The 24,624-nt window shown below is 39.5% G+C and overlaps 1 protein-coding gene across 1 annotated transcript in view; it reads left to right on the forward strand.

Moving 5' to 3' along the window:
- The window catches only part of arid5b (AT-rich interaction domain 5B), a 100,233-nt gene that overhangs the window by 68,916 nt on the left and 6,693 nt on the right, over positions 1–24,624 (forward strand). The window contains exons 5-8 of the mRNA XM_037781696.1: positions 3,240–3,397; positions 4,932–5,211; positions 12,336–12,388; positions 13,441–13,538. Of these exons, the coding sequence (XP_037637624.1) occupies positions 3,240–3,397; positions 4,932–5,211; positions 12,336–12,388; positions 13,441–13,538 (589 nt within the window). The remainder of the gene's footprint in view (positions 1–3,239; positions 3,398–4,931; positions 5,212–12,335; positions 12,389–13,440; positions 13,539–24,624) is intronic.

A 24,624-nucleotide genomic window follows, 5' to 3' on the forward strand; every position in this document is an offset into this window, starting at 1 on the left:
TTGTGTTTTGTGTGATTGGGTGTGTTTTTTTGTAATGCAGTGTATATACGTCTGGCATGCAGTCATCAGTTACTTCTTTTAGGATTTTAGTCGAAAAGCACATTTATTGTAATTTAGCATCTATTTATTTGGTTAATTACATATGGATTTCCTTCCAGAGGCTCAAGCATAGCAAATTAGCTCAGGCTATTAATGCTGTGATATGTGGCTTTAGTCTATTCAGTGAATATTTGTGTGGCTATGTATCTGTCCCCTTCAGAAATAAACACAAGTAAATAAATTAGGGCTGTCAAAGATAACGTCATAATAACACGTCAATGCAAATTAATTTTAACGCCACTAACTTCTTTAACGCATTAACGTAACTTGCGATTTTTATGTTGTAGCGGGCTCAGTTTTAGAGCTAGAGTGAAGATACTGGTATCTTATGAAACTAGAACACTGCTAGTCACTCGTCGCAAATGAGGCTAAATAATGCTCCGAACTTACGCAAAATTTTGGAGAGGAAAAACTGGCATAGCCATTTTCAAAGGGATCCCTTAACCTATGACCTCAAGATATGCAAATGTAAATGGGTTCTATGGGTACCCATGAGTCTCCCCTTTACAGACATGCCCACTTTATGATAATCACATGCAGTTTGGGGCAAGTCATAGTCAAGTCAGCACACTGACACACTGACAGCTGTTGTTGCCTGTTGGGCTGCAGTTTGCCATGTTATGATATGAGCATATTGTTTTATGCTAAATGCAGTACCTGTGAGGGTTTCTGGACAATATTTGTCATTGTTTTGTGTTGTTAATTGATTGCCATTAATAAATATATGCATACATTTGCATAAAGCAGCATATTTGAAGATCATTAAAGAGTATTAAATATACTTGACAAATCTCCCTTTAAGGTACATTTTGAACAGATAAAAAATGTGCGATAAATTTGCGATTAATTGTGATTAAATATTTTAATCAATTGACAGCCCTAGTTTAATTACATATGGATTTCCTTACAGAGGCTCAAGCATTGCAAATTAGCTTAGGCTGTAAATCCTATGATATATAGCTTTAGTCTATTCAGTGAATATTTTTGAGCTTATGTATCTGTCCCTTCTGAAATAAACACAAGTAAATAAATAAATTACAGGGTTTATGTAATTTTCTCAGCAATAATGAGTAATTGGCAGAATAAAAGAGGCAGCAGCAGAATGGGAAAACATTGGCGGAAGAAACACACCCAGTGCTTTCTAAGTAAAGATTACAGTGTTGAAAACTTGTGTTTTTTGTAGTGCCAAAGGGATGACAAATGCACCACAAATGCCCTTGGAATTTTCCCTGCGCTGTTCCTCCACGGCGTAGCGGTTGTGAAAATAACAACATGAAGTGATAGGTTGCTGAGTCGTGATCATTTTACCCTTTTTTAATGACTGCCTCTTAGTTTTTATTCACCTCCAGTGTTATTGTAACATTTTCATGATGGGAATTTGATCCGACAAAAATAATCACAGAGCCCTTTTGGCAGAGAACAACCTTGGATGTGATTTAATTGTCACTGCAGATGGAAAGAAAGAATGTTGACGCTGTGAAATACGTGACTGAACTTGGATTATTTGAAGTTTCTCTCTTTTTCTTCCTCTCTCTCTCTCTCTCCCTCCCTCCTTTGAGCTTATCTCTGTTTGTGTTGCTGCGTGGAGGCACGGCACTCTGCCAAGAAGTTACATTACAGTCGCGGGTTGACATAAATGTGGGTGTACAAAGGACTTGGAGGGCTTAAATACTTTATTGTGTGTGTAATGTGAACTGAGCAATTATATCTGCCAGCCTTTCAAACAAAGAGCTCCTATCAGGCAGGTTCATGTGTTTTTAATTAACAGCGTTCAGCTTTAAGACATGAGCAGGCTAACCAGAGAAATACAGCCACGATGATCGGTACATCTGAGGTGATTTAGTATGATGTGATTCTTTATGATGCTGACGGCGATGATGACATGACAACTGTGTGATGTAAAAAAAACAAGACAAAGCATAGCCACATTATATACATTGTTGTGGTGGTTTTTATCGCGTCTGAATCAAATATTTCTCTTAACAGAAACTGTTCTTCCCTCTTGTGGGTTTGCGGGTTAAACAGCATCTGTCATTTACAGTATTCTACTAATTGCTTGACTGTTACGACGCCTTCCTCTCAAATCTTAAAAATACATCTGTCTGAATTTAAATGCAGTTTCTCTTTTAGGCTGAGAGGGAACTTGAGGATTGTGTTTACTAGCACACTGGAGCAATTTGGCAGCCTGCTACCCCATTCAGCACAATGTTGCACTAATCCAGTTTAAAAATAATTAGCTACAGGCTAGCAGGCCTGTGAAATTCCTTTCCCTGATTGTAAATTGTTCCTGTCATAGCCTCCGTCCTCTTCAGCTAGTTCCCAGAGAGGAAATGCATCTAGAAACGTTTTCATATCTCTATTATTCTTTCTCTTAATAATAGTTTATTAAAAGGTTAACTTTGGTATTTTTCAACCTGGACCCTATTATCTCATGTTGTTGTTTCTGTATCGAACTGACTAATAGGGACAACAATTTCTGAAATTGGTCCAGTATTGAGGGATAATGCTTCAGACAGCAGCTGCTCACATGCTGCAATATGGTGCTATTGGGGCAAGCTGGCACCGTCATTTACGTCCACTAAAAGTACTTTTTTTTGCCATGACAGGCCCTTATTGTTATTATAAATGTCTGACATTATGGAAAGAGTCTCGCTCAAGGAGAAGTATCGTTTTGAAATGTGGCGAGGTGATGTGTTGCTGGAAGACAACGGTGGAATAGTGGAATACATCCACGGTGGAACGAGAGTGCCAGCTGGGCAGAGTTTGTTGTGTTGGAGAACAGAAAGCGTAGCTTAGTTTTTATCTAAAAGATTTACAATGTCATGGCTGAATATTAAGATGATTTCCACAATGTTGATGAGGTCTTTGAACTCATTGGTCGCCCGTATTTATTTGAGCCTCAATACTGGACCAATTTCAGAAATTGTTGTCCCTATTAGTCAGTTAGACACAAAAACGTGGTAAAATAGGGTTCAGGTTGAAAAAACCCAAAGTTACCCTTTAAGATTGTTTGAAGATAAAAATAGTAGACTCACACCAAATGTTGAAACTAGAAAGTGATTAAATCGCACAGTGCTGCAACAGTGTACACGTTCCCACCTAAATGGTTATTGTCATTGTCACCGTTTCCTCTCCCTCAGCGCCTAACCTGAAGGGGCGACCTCGGAAGAAGAAGCTGTCCATCTCTCAGAGGAGGGACTCCGACCAAAAGGGTCAAGGGTCATCGGGGTCAACCCAGGGCTCGACAGCAGTAGCAGCACAGGACCCCTGCAGCCCAGACAGCAAAACTACAGCCAAGGTAAGATAAGATAGCATTAGACAAGATAAGACTTTATTGATCCCTGAGGGGAAATTCATATGTTCACATAGAGCGCAACAGGCTGAGAGGTAAGACTTCCTCTTCCAAGCGCTGATAATTGCTTACAGTCCGATTAGCAACTTGACGCGAGACCGGAGTTTGAGTTGAGAGACGACGTCTACGGCTGTATTGCTTCACAAGTAGCCAGTTTACACTCAGTTAACAGTTTATTTCTTAAAACTAAATCATCGTCAGACGATAGCCAGCGGGTTCCTAGATTGCATTTTGGGCCGATGCGTTGCGCCTCTTTTGCTCTCCACTTGGACTGCATGCAACCAAATCCTGCTCAAACGTGATTGGTCAATACTACTCCAACTACAAATGGAAACCAGAACTTCCAATACCAAAATCTTGTCAGTTCCCGCGAGTTGGGGAAACTCCCGCAAGATGGTTCATGTTAGGCATTGGTGTCAAATAGGTTAGAATCAGGCAGCGAGTCTCGCAAGAGTTTTTGCAGATCTGATTTTGCAGTTTGCAGATTACCTTCTAGACACGACCCAAAATCTTGTCCCGTTGGCAACAGATTCCGCGTTCTCCTACTGTCACGATATCAGATTTTCACTACACGATTATCGTGGTCAAAAGAATTCACAATAACGATATGATCGCGATATCTATAGAAAATTTGAAAAAAAAATGGCAAATAAATTGCTCTCAAAAAACAAGTGAAGGGAGGTAAAGAGTAACCATATCTGTATATATATACAAAATGATTTAAGAGGCACCGGATTATTTACACAATATTATCATATGTGTGTTATTAACATGATATTAATATTTAATTTTGAAATACCATGGTTATCATCATGCATGTTGCAACACCCCTACAGTGCATTCATATGCAGATATCTGTTTATAGAGATTATGGTCGGCCTAATATGACACAAGTGTAGTACTTGTTTAGGCGAACTACATAAAACATTTTTGATAACAGATATTATCTTATTTTTGAGAAACTGATTTTATTTTATTGGATCACTTAAAGGTTTTCTAATATCATACATATGGTACACTTTAGATCCAACATAGCGCTGTAACTTACAATTCTTTACATTATTGAATAATGTTATTATTTTCTCAATGAATTATTTGGTCAATAAAATAATACTATATACTATAAAAATGTTAGTCTTAGTTTCCTAAACTCCAAGGCGATGTCATCAAATTTGATGTGACATTGGTAGTAATATTCAAAGTGAAGGAAATATCTATAAAAGCGCCTCCGCTGCTGTTATTCCGATGACCTTGGACAGATAAAACAATATTAGCAATTCTCTCTTGAAGCCAGAGTTAATCTGTGATGACAGGAGGAGCTGCTCCATTGATAACCAATGAGACGCCGCCAGCCAGTAAAAATATTTATTTGTGGTTGAACCCAAACACATCTCAACCTAACTGTCTGACATCATTTGAATAAAACTCTGTTAAAGGTTCAATTTCCATCTAAAGTCAAGCTCTCTCTCTCACTTCGCAGGTCAAACCCAACTGTAAAACGGTACCCAACGGAAAAATTACCCCGGCGGCCAAACACAGGGCCAACAGCCTCAGCAAGAGATCCTCAGCAGAGGAGAGGGAGCGAGGGAAGGATAGGGAAAGGGAAAAGGAGGAGAGGAGCGAGAAGGAGGACAAGAGAGAGGAGGAAACATCAGAGGAGAGCCGAGCGGAGGAGCAAGCTTTCTTAGTGGAGCTCTACAAGTACATGAAAGACAGAGACACGCCCATAGAGAGGATCCCCTTCCTCGGCTTCAAACAGAGTGAGTACAGCTTATTCTCTTATTCCCTCACTGGCAATGTTTAAACAATGGAGTACTCCAGGTTTCGTCTCAACAGCCTAAAATGTGTGGATACATTTTACCTGGTTTATTTTGGAGATTTAGGTCATAACATCACTAGTGGGGAAGGTTCACTGGCTGAGAGGGGCGTCAGAGTAAACAGGCGTAAAAGTACCAAAACTTGTTCAAAATTTATATGCAAAGAGAAAAAAAAACCCACATTATTTGAACTGTAAAATGTATTGTCTAGGGCTGTCAATCGATTAAAATATTTAATTGCAATTAATCGCATAATTGTCCATAGTTAAATATTTTTTATCTGTTCAAAATGTACCTTAAAGGGAGATTTATCAAGTATTTAATACTCTTATCAACATGGGAGTGGGCAAATATGCTGCTATATGCAAATGTATGTATATATTTATTATTGGAAATCAATTAACAACACAAAACAATGACAGATATTGTCCAGAAACCCTCACAGGTACTGCATTTAGCATTAAAATATGCTCAAATCATAACATGGCAAACTGCAGCCCAACAGGCAACAACAGCTGTCAGCGTGTCAGTGTGCTGACTTGACTATGACTTGACCCAAACTGCATGTGATTATCATAAAGTGGGCATGTCTGTAAAGGGGAGACTCGTGGGTACCCATAGAACCCATTCACATATCTGGAGGTCAGAGGTCAAGGTAACCCTTTGAAAAAAAGTTTGGAGCGTTATTTAGCCTCCTTTGTGACAAGCTAGTATGACATGGGTTCCTTAGGTTTTCTAGTTTCATATGATACCAGTATCTTTACTCAAGCTTTAAAACTCAGTAGCATTATCATCACGTTAACTTTGACAGCCCTAGTCTTGTGCTTTGAGAAAAGAAACAGAAGTATGTGTTAGTTTAGATATCAGAGAGAAACTGCACACGATAGTGAGATAAGCACGGAAAACCCCTGTGTGGATTTTAATCAGCAGCTCCAACCACGTTATCTATAGTGGCCCCCTGTTGTGATCAGAAGAGAAACCAGAAGCTGCTTTTCAGTCATGTCAAGGGCAGACTGCATGCTAACTACCCAGAATATTAGAGCTGTAGGGGAAGAAGTGAAGATGGCTGCCAACTGCTGCAGGCATTACGCCCCAAATCTCTAAATTACACTGCTGTTAAACCGTATAAAAAGCACACATTCAATCTGCGGTAATAATAAACTAAAAGAATAATTGTCTATGTTGAGAAAACTCACATCTGTGGTTAGTAAAAGACTCTGGAGGGTTCCTGTCAGAGCCCATTTTGGCTTGCTTTTATATAAGGAGAGAATATCTTCTCACAGTTGTCAAAGGGGTTTCCTGTGAAGGCCAAGAACGTCCTCTAACAATGTTAAAAAAGAACAACACATTGTATGCGGAACATGTCTGCCCAAGATGAAAGATTTTCCAATATAGGTCGGATGCTTAGCTTGCACTCGGCGTGCACGGGATGGAGAGGAAAAAACGTGCACATAAACATCATAAAGGGGCGCGCTCTGGTCTCTTGAAACCGTTCTCGGTGTTTGTGTTTGCTTTATGTGTTTCATCTCGACGCGAGACACATGGGAACGCCGGCTCTCGCCTCAAACTGTGGTTTTCAAATGCACTTCTTTCTCAGGCTTCATTTAAGGAAGGAAATCACATTTGCATTCGTGTCAAACGAGCCAAGAAAGACGTAGCCACTCACATCAGAGCGCGGCGCGACAACATCAGCAAATTAACAAGAAGCAGGAGAGGGAGAGAGACGTCTATTGAATGGAACAGTGACAGTTTATAGCGCAGTAAAAGCCATTACTCTAAACTGTTACATGAAGGTAAGCTGTGGTCGCCTCGACTCTGCTAACCTCACCGCGGTATTTTGACAATCCTGTCATCTTGACTGCCGACATGTTGTTGCTTAAATAGGTCATTGTGGTTGAGGGAGATAGAGAGAGGGAGACGTTGAGAGAGACGGGGAGAGAATTACATACCCAACGTGCTTTACTTTTAGTTGGCATTTTCTCGGTTCGAGCTCAGAATAAAGTCCACGCGCCAACTGTTTTACATACAGTACATGCTTTGAATCTCAAAAGCAGACACATCATAAGCAAGGCCCTCATTAAATGGTGAAATCATGCTGTTTAAACTTCGTCCTTGGCAGCGAGCACACATCAGCACATGTAAAGAGGAGGGAAAAAAAAGGAAAACACATCATAATTAATACAACAAACCCTTAGATGTAATCAGGCGCCGTTTTCATATTCTTCCCTTTAAACTGGCTACAAATGCATTAAAAGATCAAAGAGCTCGCTTTCCTGTAATGGAAATTGAAATTATGTTATTTTAGTTGCGTTTGAGTAATAATCTTTTTATGAAGTTCTCTGGAGTTTTAACAAAGCAACAGATGGTTGAATGATTTACCAGACTTAGCCATGCTTTGTTGGCTGCGCCACTTGAATATCCATTTGATTCACCTCCAAAAAAAAAAAACCCTATCTGAATCCGAACATGGACTATATTCCTCTTCATCTCCTGCTGTGGGTTCTCACCTGATTTCTCTTTTTTTTAAGAAGGGAATTGTGACTCTTTACAGCCCAGCAGAGACATATAAAGCCCCAAAATTCAGTCAATCTGCCTTTACCCCGAGTGGCTCGTAACATATTTTAAACGCAGTAATATTAATTTTGCTGGTTTAACACAGTTCCCTCTTGTTTGCCTGCTTCGCTCTCATGCTGAATTTATATTTCACTCCAGGGTTCGTATGCATAAAACATTTTAGAGCAAAGGTGCTGATCTGAGACTCCACGCCTGTAATAATCATAATATTCAGTTTACTATTATAAAAAAGGAAACTAGAGTTGTGGTTGTATGCCTCCGACAAACAGTCAAGTTGCTGTTTACATCCACGTCTGTCCAAAATGACATCACTTCATCATTTTATCCTGTTAGACGTTTGTGTGAAATTGGCCTAATTAGCATATGAATTCTTGAGTTAGGGCCAAAAACGTGTTTTGTGAGGTCACAGTGACCTTTGACCACCAAATTATAAACAGTTAATTCTTGAGTTTAGGTGGATGTTTGTGCCAAATTTGAAGATATTCTATCCAGGCGTTCTTGAGATATCACGTTCATGAGAATGGTCCGGACGGACTGAAGGACAACCCGAAAACATGATGCCTCCGGCCACAGCTGTCGCCGCTCAAATCGTTATATTTGAGAGGCTGGAACCAGATCATTTTTGCCATTTTTTGCTTGAAAACAGACATAAATGATTATCCTATTATCAACATCTAGGGCTGCAATTAACAATTATTATAGAAATTTCTCTTTCAAATTGTCCGAAATCAGCACCTGCATTGGCTATCCGGCACACTGGCGGGTAAATGTATGTACCAAAGTAGTCATGTGATCAATCAGTCATGTAATCAATCATTAAGTACATTCAATAGCAAATACTTAAGTAGAATTATTTTGAGATCAAGACTTCTTGAGTAGTATTCAGACTTTAATTGATTAATTGTTGATCAATATATTAAAATAATTTTGCTGCATACTTTATTTGGGGAGATAAAAAATATGCTTGGCCGGTGGATTTTTTCATCTACCAGTCCTCTTGTCTGGTTAATTTCGAACACTGCCTATGAAATGTCAAAAAGAGTGAAAAAATGCCCAAGGTGCAAGGTGACATGTTCAAATGTCTTGTTTTGTCCGACCAGCAGTTCAAAATCCAGAGATATTCAGTAATATTTCACTATTTCTGCTTAAAAAAAATTACTGAAATGATTAATTGATTATAAAAAGTGTTGCAGGTTATTAAACTATATCGAGTCAACTAATTGTTTCCACTGTAATACATTTTACGATTAGGGCTGTCAAAGTTAACGTGATAATAACACGTTAACGAAAATTCGCAATGCCACTAATTTCTTTAACGCATTAACTCAACTTGTGATTTGTAGGTTGTAGCGGGCTCAGTGTTAAAGCTAGAGTGAAGATAACGCGATTAACTATGGACAATCATGCGATAAATTGCAATTAAATATTTTAATCAATTGACAGCCCTACTCAAAACCCAAAGATATTCAGTCAAATTATTTTGGTATTTTTCACTATTTCTGCTTGAATAATTCCTGAAATGATTAATGGATTATAAAAAATTGGCGGAGATTATTTGACTATATCGAGTCGACCAATCCTTTCCGTTGTAACACATTTTTACACTCAGGATGGCTTCATTCAACAGTCCCAGACTTAGTATTCTTATAAAAAGAAAAAGGGAAGTGTGGCTCTAAATTACTTCAGTAAACCTATTCATAACGGCTGAATCACACTATAGCACCTGAATCACAGGAAATGACAGGAAACAGTTTGAGGAGCAGTACGGTTGGAAAGGAAAACAGTTTTGTGCAGCAGTTTATTCATGCGAGCTGCTGTCCTTCTATTTTTTATCACTTGGTTAATATTGACTTTGCTCTACAGCTGCTGCCATTGAAGTTGTATGGGGTGCAGTAGAGGTGCTGAAAGAAATGAGAGACAGAGTGGATCTAGGTTGAATAATGTGGTTACATTGTATATTCTGAATGCCCTTGATCTGCAAGATTAACTAGAGTGTGTGTGTGTGTGACACTATTCCTCATGTGTGCCTCAGTGCTCGGGCATCAGCATGTGATTGTGAACATCAGTTCCAATTTGTCTCCCTCTTCCAGCCTTGTTGTCTAATTGCCATGCCATCGGTGTGTCATTGAGGCTGCATTGTGTTCCTGTTTTGTCATCCTTATCTCAGTGATAATTGCCCCTGCCAAATAGAGGGGAATTAAGAAAAGAAATTGCTAATGACAAGACATCTAAGAAAAGGCATGTTCTCTCATTTCCTTTATCTGTTCTGTCCCCTCCCAGTCCCGCGTGCTATTGTAGTAATTACAGTCGATGCATAACAAGCTCGTTAAATAGACCGTCTTTCTGTTTCTACAGTCGGAAAGCACAATACGCCGGAGTGCTCAGTTCAAACAGAAAAACCTACCCAGCTCCCTTTGTTATTCCACCCGTGCATTGACAACGGTAGCAGAGAGGAGGGAAGGAAAAAATCAATGCTGTCAAATGCGGAGATAGGAAAATGTCATTTTGACAAATGCAAGGCTTTGTGTACGCACAGATTGAATTTTGATGGATTTCTCCCCAGGCGAGGCCTCCTTTTCTTATTTATAGGCCTTCATATAAAAATGTTAAACAATGATGTTACAGAAAGCAAATACAAATGTCATTGGCACAAAAAAAAAGTCCCCCAATGAACTTGTGCTTCTTTTGTTTGTGGGAAACATTTTTCTTTCAAAGATAGACAGCCATTTGAAGCCTTTCTGAAAGCTTACGTGGCTATTTTTAGGAGAACGTTACACAAGGTTTGTATTTCGATATGGCCTGTCACGGGGTATTTGCATGGGGAAATCAATGCAAATGAATTTGCATTAGTTCAAACAGAAGTTTGAGCATATTGCCAAGCGTTTGATGCTTGTAATGGTTTTCATTCATACCTGCAGGCTGCGGCCGAGGGTTAACAAATCTCTTTGTCAGGATGGAGCAGATTCTGTATTTTATCACATAGCGCTGATTACACGAGTACTCAATATTCATCTGCATCCTTTCAGCTGGAGTGCAGCGTTGCTTTGTGTGAAATTGATAAAAAGCTGTTTTCATTTCCATCTATCTATCTATCTATCTATCTATCTATCTATCTATCTATCTATCTATCTATCTATCTATCTATCTATCTGTCTGTCTGTCTGTCTGTCTGTCTGTCTGTCTGTCTGTCTGTCTGTCTACAATACTCAAGTACTGTATTTAAATATTTCAGTATGATATAAGTATGTATCATACTTCTACTTAACTACATTTCAAAAGGAAATATTGTACTTATTACTCCACATTCTACATATAGTTGCACTAATGACATATCATTTTTGTACTTTACATTTTGTGTGTTGTTTTTGTTTATTTTTGTACACACCACAGTCACTACCGCACTGGTTGTTCATCCTCTGAAAGGGTTCAATCTGCATAATGACTAGTACTTTGAGTGTATTTTGGTAGTAATACTTCCAGTAAATGAAGGACTTTAACTTTAAGGACTTACTTTTTACATTTTGCTATTTTTATGCTTTTACTCAAAGCTAGTGTTGGAAGCGTTCTTCAAAAACATTTTTTTGTTATATTTGTTGAACTTCTCATTAACATCCCGACGGCAATCAATGAATCAAATGCTCTGACAAAAAAAAGAAAAATCCGGTATCTGTGTAGAACTGTGATAAAGTGCTCCAGGGATGACGTCTTTTTGTAGGCCAACCACGAAGTTAGCATCGCCCTGGGTCTCCCTCGATAAAAAGCCAACGGGATTGTTCCATTGGGTTTTGGATTATTGTAGAAAATAAGTTCTGTGACAACCAAACGTTTATGATATTGTCATGTTTTGTTCAGCAAGATAATCTTGACAAATGAACACCACTTTTATGATTTTTAAAGAGTAAATGCAATCGCCAGAAGTAAAAACTCGCTTGTTTATGCTCGCATGACCGCGAGCATAAACAACGAGGCTGTAAAGGCGGACGAGTTGGCGTGATGACGTTTAGTCTTCTCATTTAGCCACCTGTTAGCAACCGCCTTTTTTAAGACATGTAAAGGCTTCAAAAGTGTGGGATATTTACTCATGTATTTTATCGTAGAACAAAACGTTATGTTGCCTGTGCACACTCTGACCGTGCGCTTATTTACGTTCATCATGATCATTTTGGGTGCGTGGCTTTGGAGGGAGGCCTGTAAGAGGGAGCTGTCAGTGTTGCCGACTTGGCGACTCTCTCACTAGATTTCGTGACTTTTGGAGCTAGTGCTAGAGGAAGAGAGGTGTCAACACTGGGCTGGGTTTTTGGGTTTGATAATTGTTTTAAATCTAGCATACTCGTTACTATAGTTTCTCAACATTACCGACCCTAGCTTTAACTAAAGGCTCTAAACACTTCCTCCAGCACTGTATTTATCTGTCTCTGGTGTAATGACTCTATGTGACGTCATGTGTTTCAGCTCAGTTCCTGACTGCCTTGTTTGTCTTCTGTCTCCCACAGTCAACCTTTGGACTATGTTTCAAGCTGCTCAGAAACTAGGAGGATATGAGCTGGTAAGTATTCACATATGTGGTGATATATTCCTTCTCTTCCGTCTAAGTCCCTCCCTTCTTTCTTCTTTCCCCCCCCACTCCGCCCCTTCTCTCTGTTTCCCTTCTTCTGCTCTCTTTTTCTCTATTATCTCCTCCTCTCTCGCTACCTCCCTTCTTCCTTCCTTGTCTTTTCTTTCTCTGCCCTCCTTTTGCCCCTTGAGGTCAGTCACTATTTTCCCAAGAAGAAAGTCTTGCTCAGAGCCACATTTAGCAAAAAAATGATGCCGTTGTTTCAAAACCCCCTTGGAGTGGAAAACACATGTTCCTCTGCTCTGAAACTGGTCAGAAGGAAATTGGTCAAATCGCTCATTTTTTCCCATGCTGGAGATGAAGTGAAATGCAGTATATACCCACACATGCTGCACGCACGCACATACACAACCAAAGGAACGAGCACGTATGAGGCAGAGAGGCATTTAACTTGGCAGCCCCACCTGCCGTTTATTCATTCACTATTCATGTGCAACGTGTTTCCAAAGTGAAGTCAATGTTTGATGTTGAGTCGTCAAGTGCATTGCTCATGTCGGTTTCTTCATTAGCTCGCTGGTTTAATGTCATCCAAACAGACAGCCCCGACCAGACCATAAACAGGATACAGCTCATATAATTGGGACTCGTATCCTTTTAAAACCCTCGTATCTGCAGCTGATTATCTCACGTTTCATGTCGGGGCTTTGTTAGCTATGTGGCAGCTTGGGGTTTTGTGTTTTGTGTTGTAGCCCGTCATCTGTTAGGGGATAAGGGGTTATAGCAGGAACAACTGACTGCATGATGTTAACAGAGCTTATTATGTTAGAAAATTGAGTGTTGAGGATTCAATAACTGGAACATCATGACTCACAAACTCCCCAAGACCTCAAAATGATGTCAACCACTTGTGTTTTTCTCTCTTTTTTTATTCTTCCTTCCTCTCATATTCTTTCAATTTCCCTGGCTTTATATTCATCTCATTGTCATCCTTTTGTCTCCCTTTCTTTGTCTTATCACTTTGTCCTCTCGTCCATCTCTCCCAGATCACGGTCCGCAGACAGTGGAAGCACGTATATGATGAATTGGGCGGGAACCCCAGCAGCACAAGTGCCGCCACGTGTACGCGGAGACACTACGAGAGGTGAGTTATCATGTTCGGCAGCTACATGCGACACATTATGCATACACACATGGAGCGGTTTGCATCGCCCGAGGTGAGTGAACTCCCTCACAGCTGCATCAAATATGATTTCACAGTGCTTTATTCATAACATCAGGACACCACAAGACAAAAAATTGATCTTATTCAAGGGGAAGTCAATGCACTTACACATATGTGAAGAATAATCTCTCACTGTTGGGGCATGCAGTTCTAATAGGATTAAAAAAATGCTTTCCTTATGGACCTAAATCAATTCATGATGAGATGAGATTCAGTTCTTTTCTCAGGATTAATTGATTAGTTGTGTGGCACTATGGAACCAATTATGCAGTAAACTCCACCCATGTTGCTCTACAAGCAGGCTAAAGAGGATTTAAAAGCTCAAAATGACTGCATCGTTTTGAATTATTAAGTGACCTACATGGATGCACATATATACAGTAACCACCCTCTCCGCTGTATATATGCATCGCCAGCACACAGAGCTGCAGGATAAAACAGCAGTTTAATGTATTCATCTAATCATTCAGTCAGATACTGCAGCATTTTCAACATCCACATTATAATCACTCAGATGGTATTACCAAACCAAAGCAAGCATATGAATATGATCCTGAGGGAGCTGTGAGGGTATTATGCAGGGCTGCTTGCACACACTCCGCACACAAACACACACATACACAAACGCGCACACACGCCCACTTTCCCAAGGTTAAACAAATGCCAAATACGATCTTCCCAACAAGAGATAACCAGTCGCTCATGAGGCAGGTCATTCCTCCGGGCCGGCGACCCTCTCCACGTCCCTCCGGCTGCTGCTGGTTCATGCATCAGCACAGCTCAGGCACACACACACACACACACACGCTCACACGCACACACACCTGTCAGTAATACAGCAATATGCCAGCAGTACCATACGAGGGAGCCGGGCAGCTTCATATTGTGTCAAGATTGCACGCTGTAAGCGAATTTGCAAGCACAGGCAGGAGAGGCTTTTCCAGGAAATTTGTGAAACCATAGGTGTGAGGGTGTATTGTTCAGTGTGTCGTATTCGTACACAAGTTGATGATGTGTGTTTAAAAGTTGGGCTCAGGGTGCTTTCAGTGTTTACGCTGCGTTCCTAGTTCTTCCTCACTGCCTCAAACAGGGATCTGTGTTAAAGGCGGAGTTCCTTATTTATACTGATACAGTAATTACAGTTGTTGTAGAGTTGGCGTTGAATCGGAAATGCGTCCGATACCGCCCAAAATTCGGGATCGGGTATCGGCGAGTACGCCAGTCTATAGAGAGGCAAAATCCTGCCCCATCCAGTGGACAACCGTGGGATATTATTTCGGGAAAAAATATGAACGATAGTCAACGGAGGGAGACAAAATATGTCTTTGATCCCGTTTGAATTGCGCCATGAATCACACATATGATGTTTGTCAATTTAAAATATAATTTTGAAGTCAAGAAAGTCGCAGTTCGTTGTAAAACTTTTGAAGTAGAAGACTGCTACGATGCCTGTGTGTTTCGTATCGGGATTTAGTCACACCAGCAACGGGTCTCACTCGTTCTTTCGCTTCCCGGCTGATAAAAAGACCAGGAGTCGCTGGATAGAACACATCAGGTAAGAAAACGTGTCACTTGTGCGTGGAACATAGCTAAGTTAGCTAGCTGGCTAATGTTGGTGACGTATATTGTGCGAGACGAGAGATGTAGTTCACTGAGCGGTTTCACACAAAACTAAATGATGCTACGATAAACTGAGACTTCCTTGACTTGCAAAATTCTGTTTTAAATTGACAAACATCATATGTGTGATTCATGGAGCAATTTAAACAGGATCCAAGAAATATTTGTCTCTCGTCGTTGACTACCGTACTTATTTCTCTGAAATTAGTTCCCATTGTGGTCCACCAGAAGGGGCGGGACTTCGCCTCTCTATATAATATAGAGACTATCTTTTATTAACCTAGAAAGAAATCAAAAAATTGTTTATCGAAATCAATTCTTCTTCGTCGGCAATATTTCACAGTGAAAAATCCAACAAGCTGTTTATTATTATTATTATTATTATTATTAATAATAATAATAATAATAATAATAATTATCATCATCAGCATCATAATAATAGCAACAATAATCATAATGATAATAATAATAATAATAATAGCTAGGGCTGTTAAAGTTGAAGCAATAATAACAGTTAACGTTTTAGTTTTAACGCCACTAGTTTCTTTAACGCATTAACACAACTTGCGATTTCTAGGTTGTAGTGGCTCAGTTTTAAAGCTAGAGTGAAGATACTGGTGTCCTATGAAACTAGAAAACCTAAGAAATTCATTGGTACCAACCATGTCATACTGGCTAAAGGCTAAATAACTCTCCAAACTTACGCTAAATTTTGGCATGGTCATTTTCAAAGGGGTCTCTTGACCTTTGACCTTAAGATATGCAAATGAAAATGGGTTCTATGGGTATTCTATGGTCCCCTTTACAGACACGCCCACTTTATGATAATCACATGCAGTTTGGGGCAAGACAGTCAAGTCAGCACACTGACACACTGACAGCTGTTGTTGCTTGTTGGGCTGCAGTTTGCCATGTTATGATTTGAGCATATTGTTTTATGCTAAATGCAGTACCTGTGAGGGTTTCTGGACAATATTTTTAATTGTTATGTGTTGTTAATTGATTTCTAATAATAAATATATACATACATTTGCATAAAGCAGCATATTTGCCCACTCCCATGTTAATAAGAGTATTAAATACTTGACAAATAAAAATGTGCGATTAATTTGTGATTAATCACGATTAACTATGGACAATCATGCGATTAATGGCGATTAAATAGTTTAATCGATTGACAACCTTAGTAATAACTAGTCAATACCACAAGTTCAGATATAGGAACATCTCTATTAATAATAGCAAATAATAACTTTTTAATACCTAGTGTCAGAGATGATGCCGGCCAAATATCATTTTATTCCAAAAGTCTGAATATGTCTTTGATCCTTGTTGTTTTGATGTGTCTCTGCCAAGAAATGGCTTTGAAGCCAGATGTGAAAAGCTAAATTGCCGGTCAGTTTAAAAGGTGTAAATATAACAGGGCGGTAGGAAGACAGGCGGTGTAGGACGAAACCGTGCGGGAGGCGCTGAGGTGTGACTGCTGCTGCGCTGGCCTTTCCTTCACCAGCCACCGAGAAGCAGCTGAGAGAAAATAATGCTGAATCAATACGAAGCAATAATATCCACACACTGCAGTGAATATCAGGCTGACAGAGAGAGAAGGTGTGAGAGGGAGGGGTGGAGGTGATGGGGCATGAGACAGAGAGAGAGAGAGAGAGAGAGAGAGAGAGAGAGAGATCAGCTGAAGCTGAGCAAGTTTCCATTCAGGGGAATAATTTTAGCTGAGCCTTGGTGTTTGGGCTGCTTGGAGGGCAATTAGCTTCATTGTATTAACTCAGCAAACACGGCCATTCTCTCCGCATGATGAATGAGGCTGTTTGTGGGCTCGCTGAAGTGTGTGTTTGTTCCCCAGAGGCGTCTTTGTTTCCACCTTTAATCATTAGTCAATGTGCTACAGAAATATAATTCACAGGGAAGAATGTACAAACTGGAACAGCACTTACGTTTTCCTCTCCTCTCAGAAGGATCACTTCTGATTTGTCTCAGCGGGCCAAAGTACAGTAGGGCAGGAAATATCACGCTAGTAGGGAGAAAGGAAACAATATTTCAGGGGCATAATTGCCTCAAATGAAGTGGATATTCTTGGCATTATTTGGGTTAAAGACTGTGAAAATCCACAAGCATTCAGCTCACATTTTAAATTACACACATTATCCCTTTACAGCCCTAATGGTAAAATCATATGAAATGGTTTCCTAGGAGATGTTATTGTGAACGATGGAGCCAGGGGCATAATCACTATATTTATGCTGTCCAGGAGCAGGTGGTAATCACTGGTAGTAATGGAGTTACATGGCGGGGAATTGAACAGGAGATAACCTCAGCTAATTGTAATTTCCAAAGTTACTGTTTTTTAGTCGCCGGGCGCCGTTCATTAGCGCACGGGGGGAAAAATCAATGCAGAGATGTCCAAGCCATGGTCTGCGGCTGCAGCTACGGGGAAGCTTTAATGATATTTATTTAAACCGTTTCCCGAGATTAGCTGTCAGGGCCCAGCGCTCTGAATTAAAAATGAGGTCATGAAAAAGATGGCATCAATAACCTTGAAATAGACTGCCTTTTGCTTCTGTGCTGTGCCATTTTCTCTGTGTGCCCCCCCTCTCTCTCTCTCCCACTCCCTGCCTTGCACTTCATGCTGTTTCTTTCATTATACAGGTCAGCGCCTTTTAACAGCTCCTACATATTTAATCTTCCTGGTTTCCTACGTGATCTCTTGTTACAGAAACATCACATTTCACTATCTCTGTTCATTGCTGCCTGTTACTGATTTTTAATACCTCACCATGCCTTGGCACTCTAATGTAATTGCACAACGGGGTTGGTATTGGGGGTATTGGAAGGGGAGGGGGGGTATCCATGGCAACAGAGAAGCAATTTAGAATAATTTGCTATTTAAAAACTCTTAGGTTTTGGGCAATAGCGGAGAGAGCGCAGATGAGGAGTTTTGGATTAGATCATTTCATCTTTAAAGTATTAGATGTTTGCCAGATGTGCTGAAGTCTGAGGCCTGTGAAATATTCCCCGGCTCAAATGCAGATATGTGTTTCTTTTTAAGACAGATGCACGCCCGCTCCAATTTTAGTCGACTAGATGTTTTATTGATTCAGCCGTTATTCATTCCTCCTGGTATCGATGTTCCTCGGCATTCACTAAAGCTGCTCTCCAGCTATAAAAATACATGTGTTGCACATAATTATGAGGAAACCTTGAGCCATGTCCTCACACTGAGAATTATAATAGAGTTCAGGTCTGGGGAAGGGAAAATGGACAGGAGATGTGTAGTTTAAATTTGATTCTGCTAGACGCTCAGTATCTTGCACTCGTCAGCATCTCTCTGCGTTGTCCTTGCTGTGTTGCAGATGCATCAAATGTGGCGCATTACACTTTAGCTCGCCTTGTCTAATGCTGAAGCTCAAACACAGATTTCAATTACGCCGGTCTCTAGTTGTAAAGCAGAGGGATTACATTAAGAGGAGATGGTGGGGGGGGAGTGAGTATCACCTCCCTGCTTTTTATCAATGTAGCAAGGCATACCGATACTAGCAAAGTCTTGCAATAGAGGTGATGCCTTCAGATGGGGTGGTGTTTACCGTGTTCACGAGAAGAGGCCATATGAACGAGTTTCATTTGAAGGCACCAAGTGCTACAGGAATGAATCCTAAAACCCGTAAATGAGTTAGCATTTTAGCACTTCTGGTTCCCTCGTCTGGATGTCAATGGATTTTTTTAAATTAGTTTTTAGTTAGGTGCCTGAAATAAGGTCTGTGGTTAACACAAGCTGAAGAGATTTTAATGTTTTGTTCTACGACATAAAATACATCAATAAATACCACACTCGTGAATTTTGAAGCCTTTATGTGTCTTAGGAGGTTGGTGACAAGGTTGGTAACAAGTGGTTAAATGCTGCAGTACCACTATCCGCCAGAACAGTTATTGATGTACTGGCGGGGGCGCTGTTTTACCAAAGAAAACAAAGCCTTATTAAACACTGTTTAATGAGTGGTGTCAGAATCAGAAATACTTTATTGAATACTTTATCCCCTGGGGGGGAAATTACTGGTGTTCCATTTTAGTATACAAATTAGGGCTGTCAATCAATTAAAATAGTTAATCACGATTAATCGCAAATTAATCACACATTTTTTTATCTGTTCAAAATGTACCTTAAAGGGAGATTTTTCAAGTATTTAATACTCTTATCAACATGGGAGTGGGTGAATATGCTTTCTTTATGCAAATGTATGTATATATTTATTATTGGAAATCAATTAACAACACAAAACAATGACAAATATTGTCCAGAAACCCTCACAGGTACTGCATTTAGCATAAAACAATATGCTCAAATCATAACATGACAAACTGCAGTCCAACAGGCAACAACAGCTGTCTTTGTGTCAGTGTGCTGACTTGACTATGACTTGCCCCAAACTGCATGTGATTATCATAAATAATTAAATTAAATATTTCAGTCACATATCTAGAGGTCAGAGGTCAAGGGACCCCTTTGAAAATGCCAGGTTTTCCTCGCAAATATTAAGCACAAGTTTGGAGAGTTATTTAGCCTCATCGCGACAAGGTAATATAACATGGTTGGTACTAATTCCGTAGGTCCAGTTTCATATGATACCAGTATCTTCACTCTAGCTTTAAAACTAAGCCTGCTGCAACCTAAAAATCGCAAGTTGCGTTAAAGAAATTAGTGCCGTTAAAATGTACAGTATTAGCATTTACACATTATCGCGTTAACTTTGACAGCCCTAATAAAAAAAACATATATATAAATATAGATCATTTATAAGAAAAATAGAAATAAGAATAGAGATGAAATGTATATAGTTCAAATATAAATACAAAAAATAAATGCAAATATAAAGTAATCACATAAATTCAAGTTTAGGGGACATCAGATTTCTGCATACCATTAAATTTTTTTAATTAAAACATTTAACATTTGAATTGTTAAAAAAATATATATTTCAAGCTCCATGTTCTGTCATCTATTATTCCATTACTTTTCCTGATGTTTAAGACTTTTGCCGTGGTATCATTTCAATATCGGTATCAACATATTTAAACAGGGTATCATATCGAAATCATAATGTAAACACTACCTTATATTCCAAGAGAAGCAGAGAGAGAGAGAAAGACCGAAACAATGACAGATTAGAATGAACAAGCAAACACGATTCAATATTTAGAGATAATGTAGGTGAGAACAAACAGGCAGAGAAGTTGCAATATGAGAACATGTTTTCTGTCAGCATTCTGTAACACCATAAACAATGTCTCAACATGTTGTCCACATCCCGGCCAGCGTGGCCAAATTCTTTGCATATGCACGACTCCGCTCCTGAATGTGGACTTCACATTCAGTGGGAATGCAGCCAAAGAGCTGCATGTTCTTTACACTGAAATAGCAGGCAGCTATTTTAACCTCTGAGAGCGAGAGATGGTTTCCAGAAGACAAAATGCTTCATTGAGCATTCGGTGATAAAAACTCTCTCTCTTTTTTTCTTTTTTTTTGCAGCGATCTAACAAATCACAATATTGGATGATTTCTTTATGCGTGGAATTTAATCAAAAGGTCCAAGGTTTCTTCCCCTAGTGGCAATGAGAAACCACAAATTACAGCACTGACGTGTGACAGCCAATCGACTGTATGAGAATCTATTCAAGTCTACTGAGATTAATAACTAGTTCACTGTAGCAAATTAAATTAATGACATTCTTGCAGAGACTTCAGTCCACTGTAGGGCAGCAAGAGGGAGCATATGCTGTATATTTTAGGGTATTAAATACTTGAGTGTGTCTTTATGCAGAATGGCGCACATTTATTTTAAACAGTTAGCAGTCTTGGCTCACACCTGCTATGGCGAACATTTACCATGAGCTGCAGCAGCAGCAGCAGCTAATGAGAGCAAACCCCGGGGGAACAGTAGAGGTCATTTTAAATCTGGTATTTTCAGACTTGACAAAGGACTTAAGTTTTTCATACATTCCTGTGCTGCCCTCCTGTTTTAACTGCATGAATGAGGGTCACCTCAAGTGGTTTGGCTTCGAGACAAAAGAAGGGCTTTGAGGCATGAATCCAAAGCAGAGGGACCAGCTACAATGTCTGTTTATCCCTCCGCCGGCGTCTTGTCTCTCCCTTTCTCTACAGCACTTATTGTTTCCTCATCGCCGTCGATGATGCTTAATCACTGCATTTAGATCCGATAAAGATTTGATTTTATCTGTTTTTATTTTATTCTCTTTTCCTCGCAGGCTTGTAAAAGTAAGTCATTTTCTTTCCTCCGAATCTTTCTACAGCCCCCCAGGGGGCTTGTCCACCAGCACCAGCTCTTTAAATAGTTTCTTTTTTTTTTTTAAACGCATGAAGCAGCTCTTGTGATCTTAACACAACACCAGTTAAAATTAATTTCAGCACGGATGGGAGGGAAATTGTTGAAATGGAACAGCCCGCAGGCTTTTTCCCCCCATTTATTTGGTGACTTAGGCATTTCTTGGATTCTAGCACTCTGCTTGTTCCTGTAACACAAAACTGAGATGAGAGCAGCACATTGCTGGTAAAGTCACCTTGTTTTTGCCAAGTTGTGTTTTTCGGGGGGGAGGTGCTTTGTGTGCAATCCATTCTTTCAAAGGCACAGACGTGCTTAGTTGACAGTTGTGGTTTGGTGTTGTGCTGTTATTGATCTTAAGAAAGCTCACACAGATATAATGTATTATATATATATATAATAAATGGGCTATGAAGCAATATTTTTTTAATGTAATTACATCTTCTATCTGTGCCTATTCAGTGTTTAATCTCCTCACTGCATACTTGCTTGTTATCAACATGGAAAACGGCTGCTTAAACAAAAGCCGGGTGATAAATTGGCATGAGAGGAAGTTAAGTATTTATTGACCTCATAAAAATGTTGCCTCTCCTGCCTTAATGAAATTCCTTCCTGGAATCTGTGAGTGTAGCACACGCCCCCTAGTGGCTGTAATGATGAAGTCCAGCTGGCTCTCTGTCAGTTAATGCAGAGGCTGCCAAGCTCAACCCTTCCCCTTCCTTGGAGGAAATTGCTACTTATATAAGTGGTATTGTATTATGAGTGCTATATTACATGATCATGACTAAGTTATATATACACTGCTTAAAATGACTCAAGTTCACATTGAGGTGCTCTATTGTGATTTTACACTTCTTTTTTATCAGAGAGTTAATAATAGAAAAAAATGGAGTGAGTGCCCTCTAGATTGAATCTTATTTGCTTATTCAGCCATTTGTGTAAATTTACTAGAGCTGTCAATCGATTAAAATATTTAATCACGATTAATCGCATGATTGCTCATAGTTAATCGAGATCTAACGCAAATCAATCGCACATTTATCATCATTTCAAAATGTACCTTAAAGGGAGATTTGTGGCACAGAGGCTCCATGCTGATGCCCAAAAACATCCCGAACACAGCAAAATAAGAACAAAAGAGAAAATCCAAGCAGAGGGCTGCAGGGTCTCTGTAGACACCAACACACTTCTAGTGGGTCATAAGTGATGATTGATTATTTTTATTAGGGCTGTCAGTCGATTAAAATATTTAATTGCAATTAATTGCATGATTGTCCATAGTTAATCGTGATTAATCACAAATTAATCGCACATTTTTTTATCTGTTCAAAATGAAACTTAAAGGGAGATTTGTCAAGTATTTAATACTCTTATCAACATGGGATTGGACAAATATGCTGCTTTATGCAAATATATGTATATATTTATTATTGGAAATCAATTAACAACACAACACAATGACAAATATCGACCAAAAACCCTCACAGGTACTGCATTTAGCATAAATAATATGCTCAAATCATAACATGGCAAACTGCAGCCCAACAGGCAACAACAGCTGTCAGTGTGTCAGTGTGCTGACTTGACTATGACTTGCCCTAAACTGCATGTGATTATCATAAAGTGGGCATGTCTGTAAAGGGGAGACTCGTGGGTACCCATAGAACCCATTTTCATTCACATATCTAGAGGTCAGAGGTCAGGGGACCTCTTTGAAAATGGCCATGACAGTTTTTCCTCACCAAAATTTAGCGTAATTTTGAAGTGTAATTTAGCCTCCTTCACAAACTAGTATGACATGGTTGGTACCAATGGATTCCTTAGGTTTTATAGTTTTATATGTTACCAGTATCTTCACTTTAGGTTTACAACTGAGGTACAAATTGCAAGTTGTGTTAATGCATTAAAGAAATTAGTGGCGTTGAAAACAGACTTGCGTTAACAAGTTATTGCGTTAACTTTGACAGCCTTAAAATGTACATAAGACTGTAAAAGATGTATGTCTTGGAATATAAAGTCCTACTTATAGAAAGAACTGCTTTTATGGGCTACATTTTTGGTAAATCATCTTATAATTAACAAGTGTAACAAAGCAAATCATTGTGATGTAGGGGACTTCCTGACACTGATTTTTGGTTTCTTTGCCAACACAGCGTCTCAGCCTTTCCATTTGGAACTATTTAAGGCTCCAGTAATTTCCCGGGCTCAGCTCTTACATTATCCGGGCCTGTGACACCCCACCCCCCACTCCATATTGACATTCCATAAAGCTGACCCAGGCCAAGGCAGCCGTCTCTTTCCCACAGATCATTGTGATAGCCGACAGTGCAGCCTGGTATACTGTATATACTGTATATATATATACCACTTTTCTAGCCTTTTGATCACTAACAGGACAGCTGATGAACACACATTTACAAGCCTGAAGAAATCCACAGTTTTATAACAGTGAAACATTTAATACCTGCCTTTTCTGTGTGATAATACCTATTTATAGAAAGCCTGAGAACCACTTCTCTATTTGTAATCAAATACCGCTGCTGCTATTTTTAAAGTAAAAAATATTGCGTGTTTTTATCTCCGTTTTCGAGGATTCTTCGCTCCTTTATCCCAAATCATTTTTGCTCTTCATTAACATGTCATTATCCCCTCTTTCACTCCCTCTGTTTCTTTTTCCTTTTGCTCTCCTTCCCTCCCTCCTGCTCTTTCACAACCCCTCCGCTCTCTGTCTTTCCAATAAGTCACATTTAATAGTACATTTCCTTTCTTGGCCTGGGGCCTGGTGCCAGACCAGCTGTATGAAATGTAGTTTCACCGCTTTCCCTGCCAGCACTTTTGTTCAGAGGAAAAATAACAAAAAATCCCACAGAGCCTCTTGAACTCTCTGAGGCTTTTTTTTCTTCCTTTTGAAGAGGAGGCGAAACGGCTCTTGATTCATTGTTTGTTTTACCGCCATGTCCCTTAAAAGGAATACTGCAACCGTCTCTTGTCGTTACACGAGAAGACCTTATTTTTTCTCATGACTGAGAAAGTCATGTTTC

Source organism: Sebastes umbrosus, chromosome 10 (assembly GCF_015220745.1).
Source record: "Sebastes umbrosus isolate fSebUmb1 chromosome 10, fSebUmb1.pri, whole genome shotgun sequence".
Lineage (NCBI taxonomy): Eukaryota > Metazoa > Chordata > Actinopteri > Perciformes > Sebastidae > Sebastes > Sebastes umbrosus.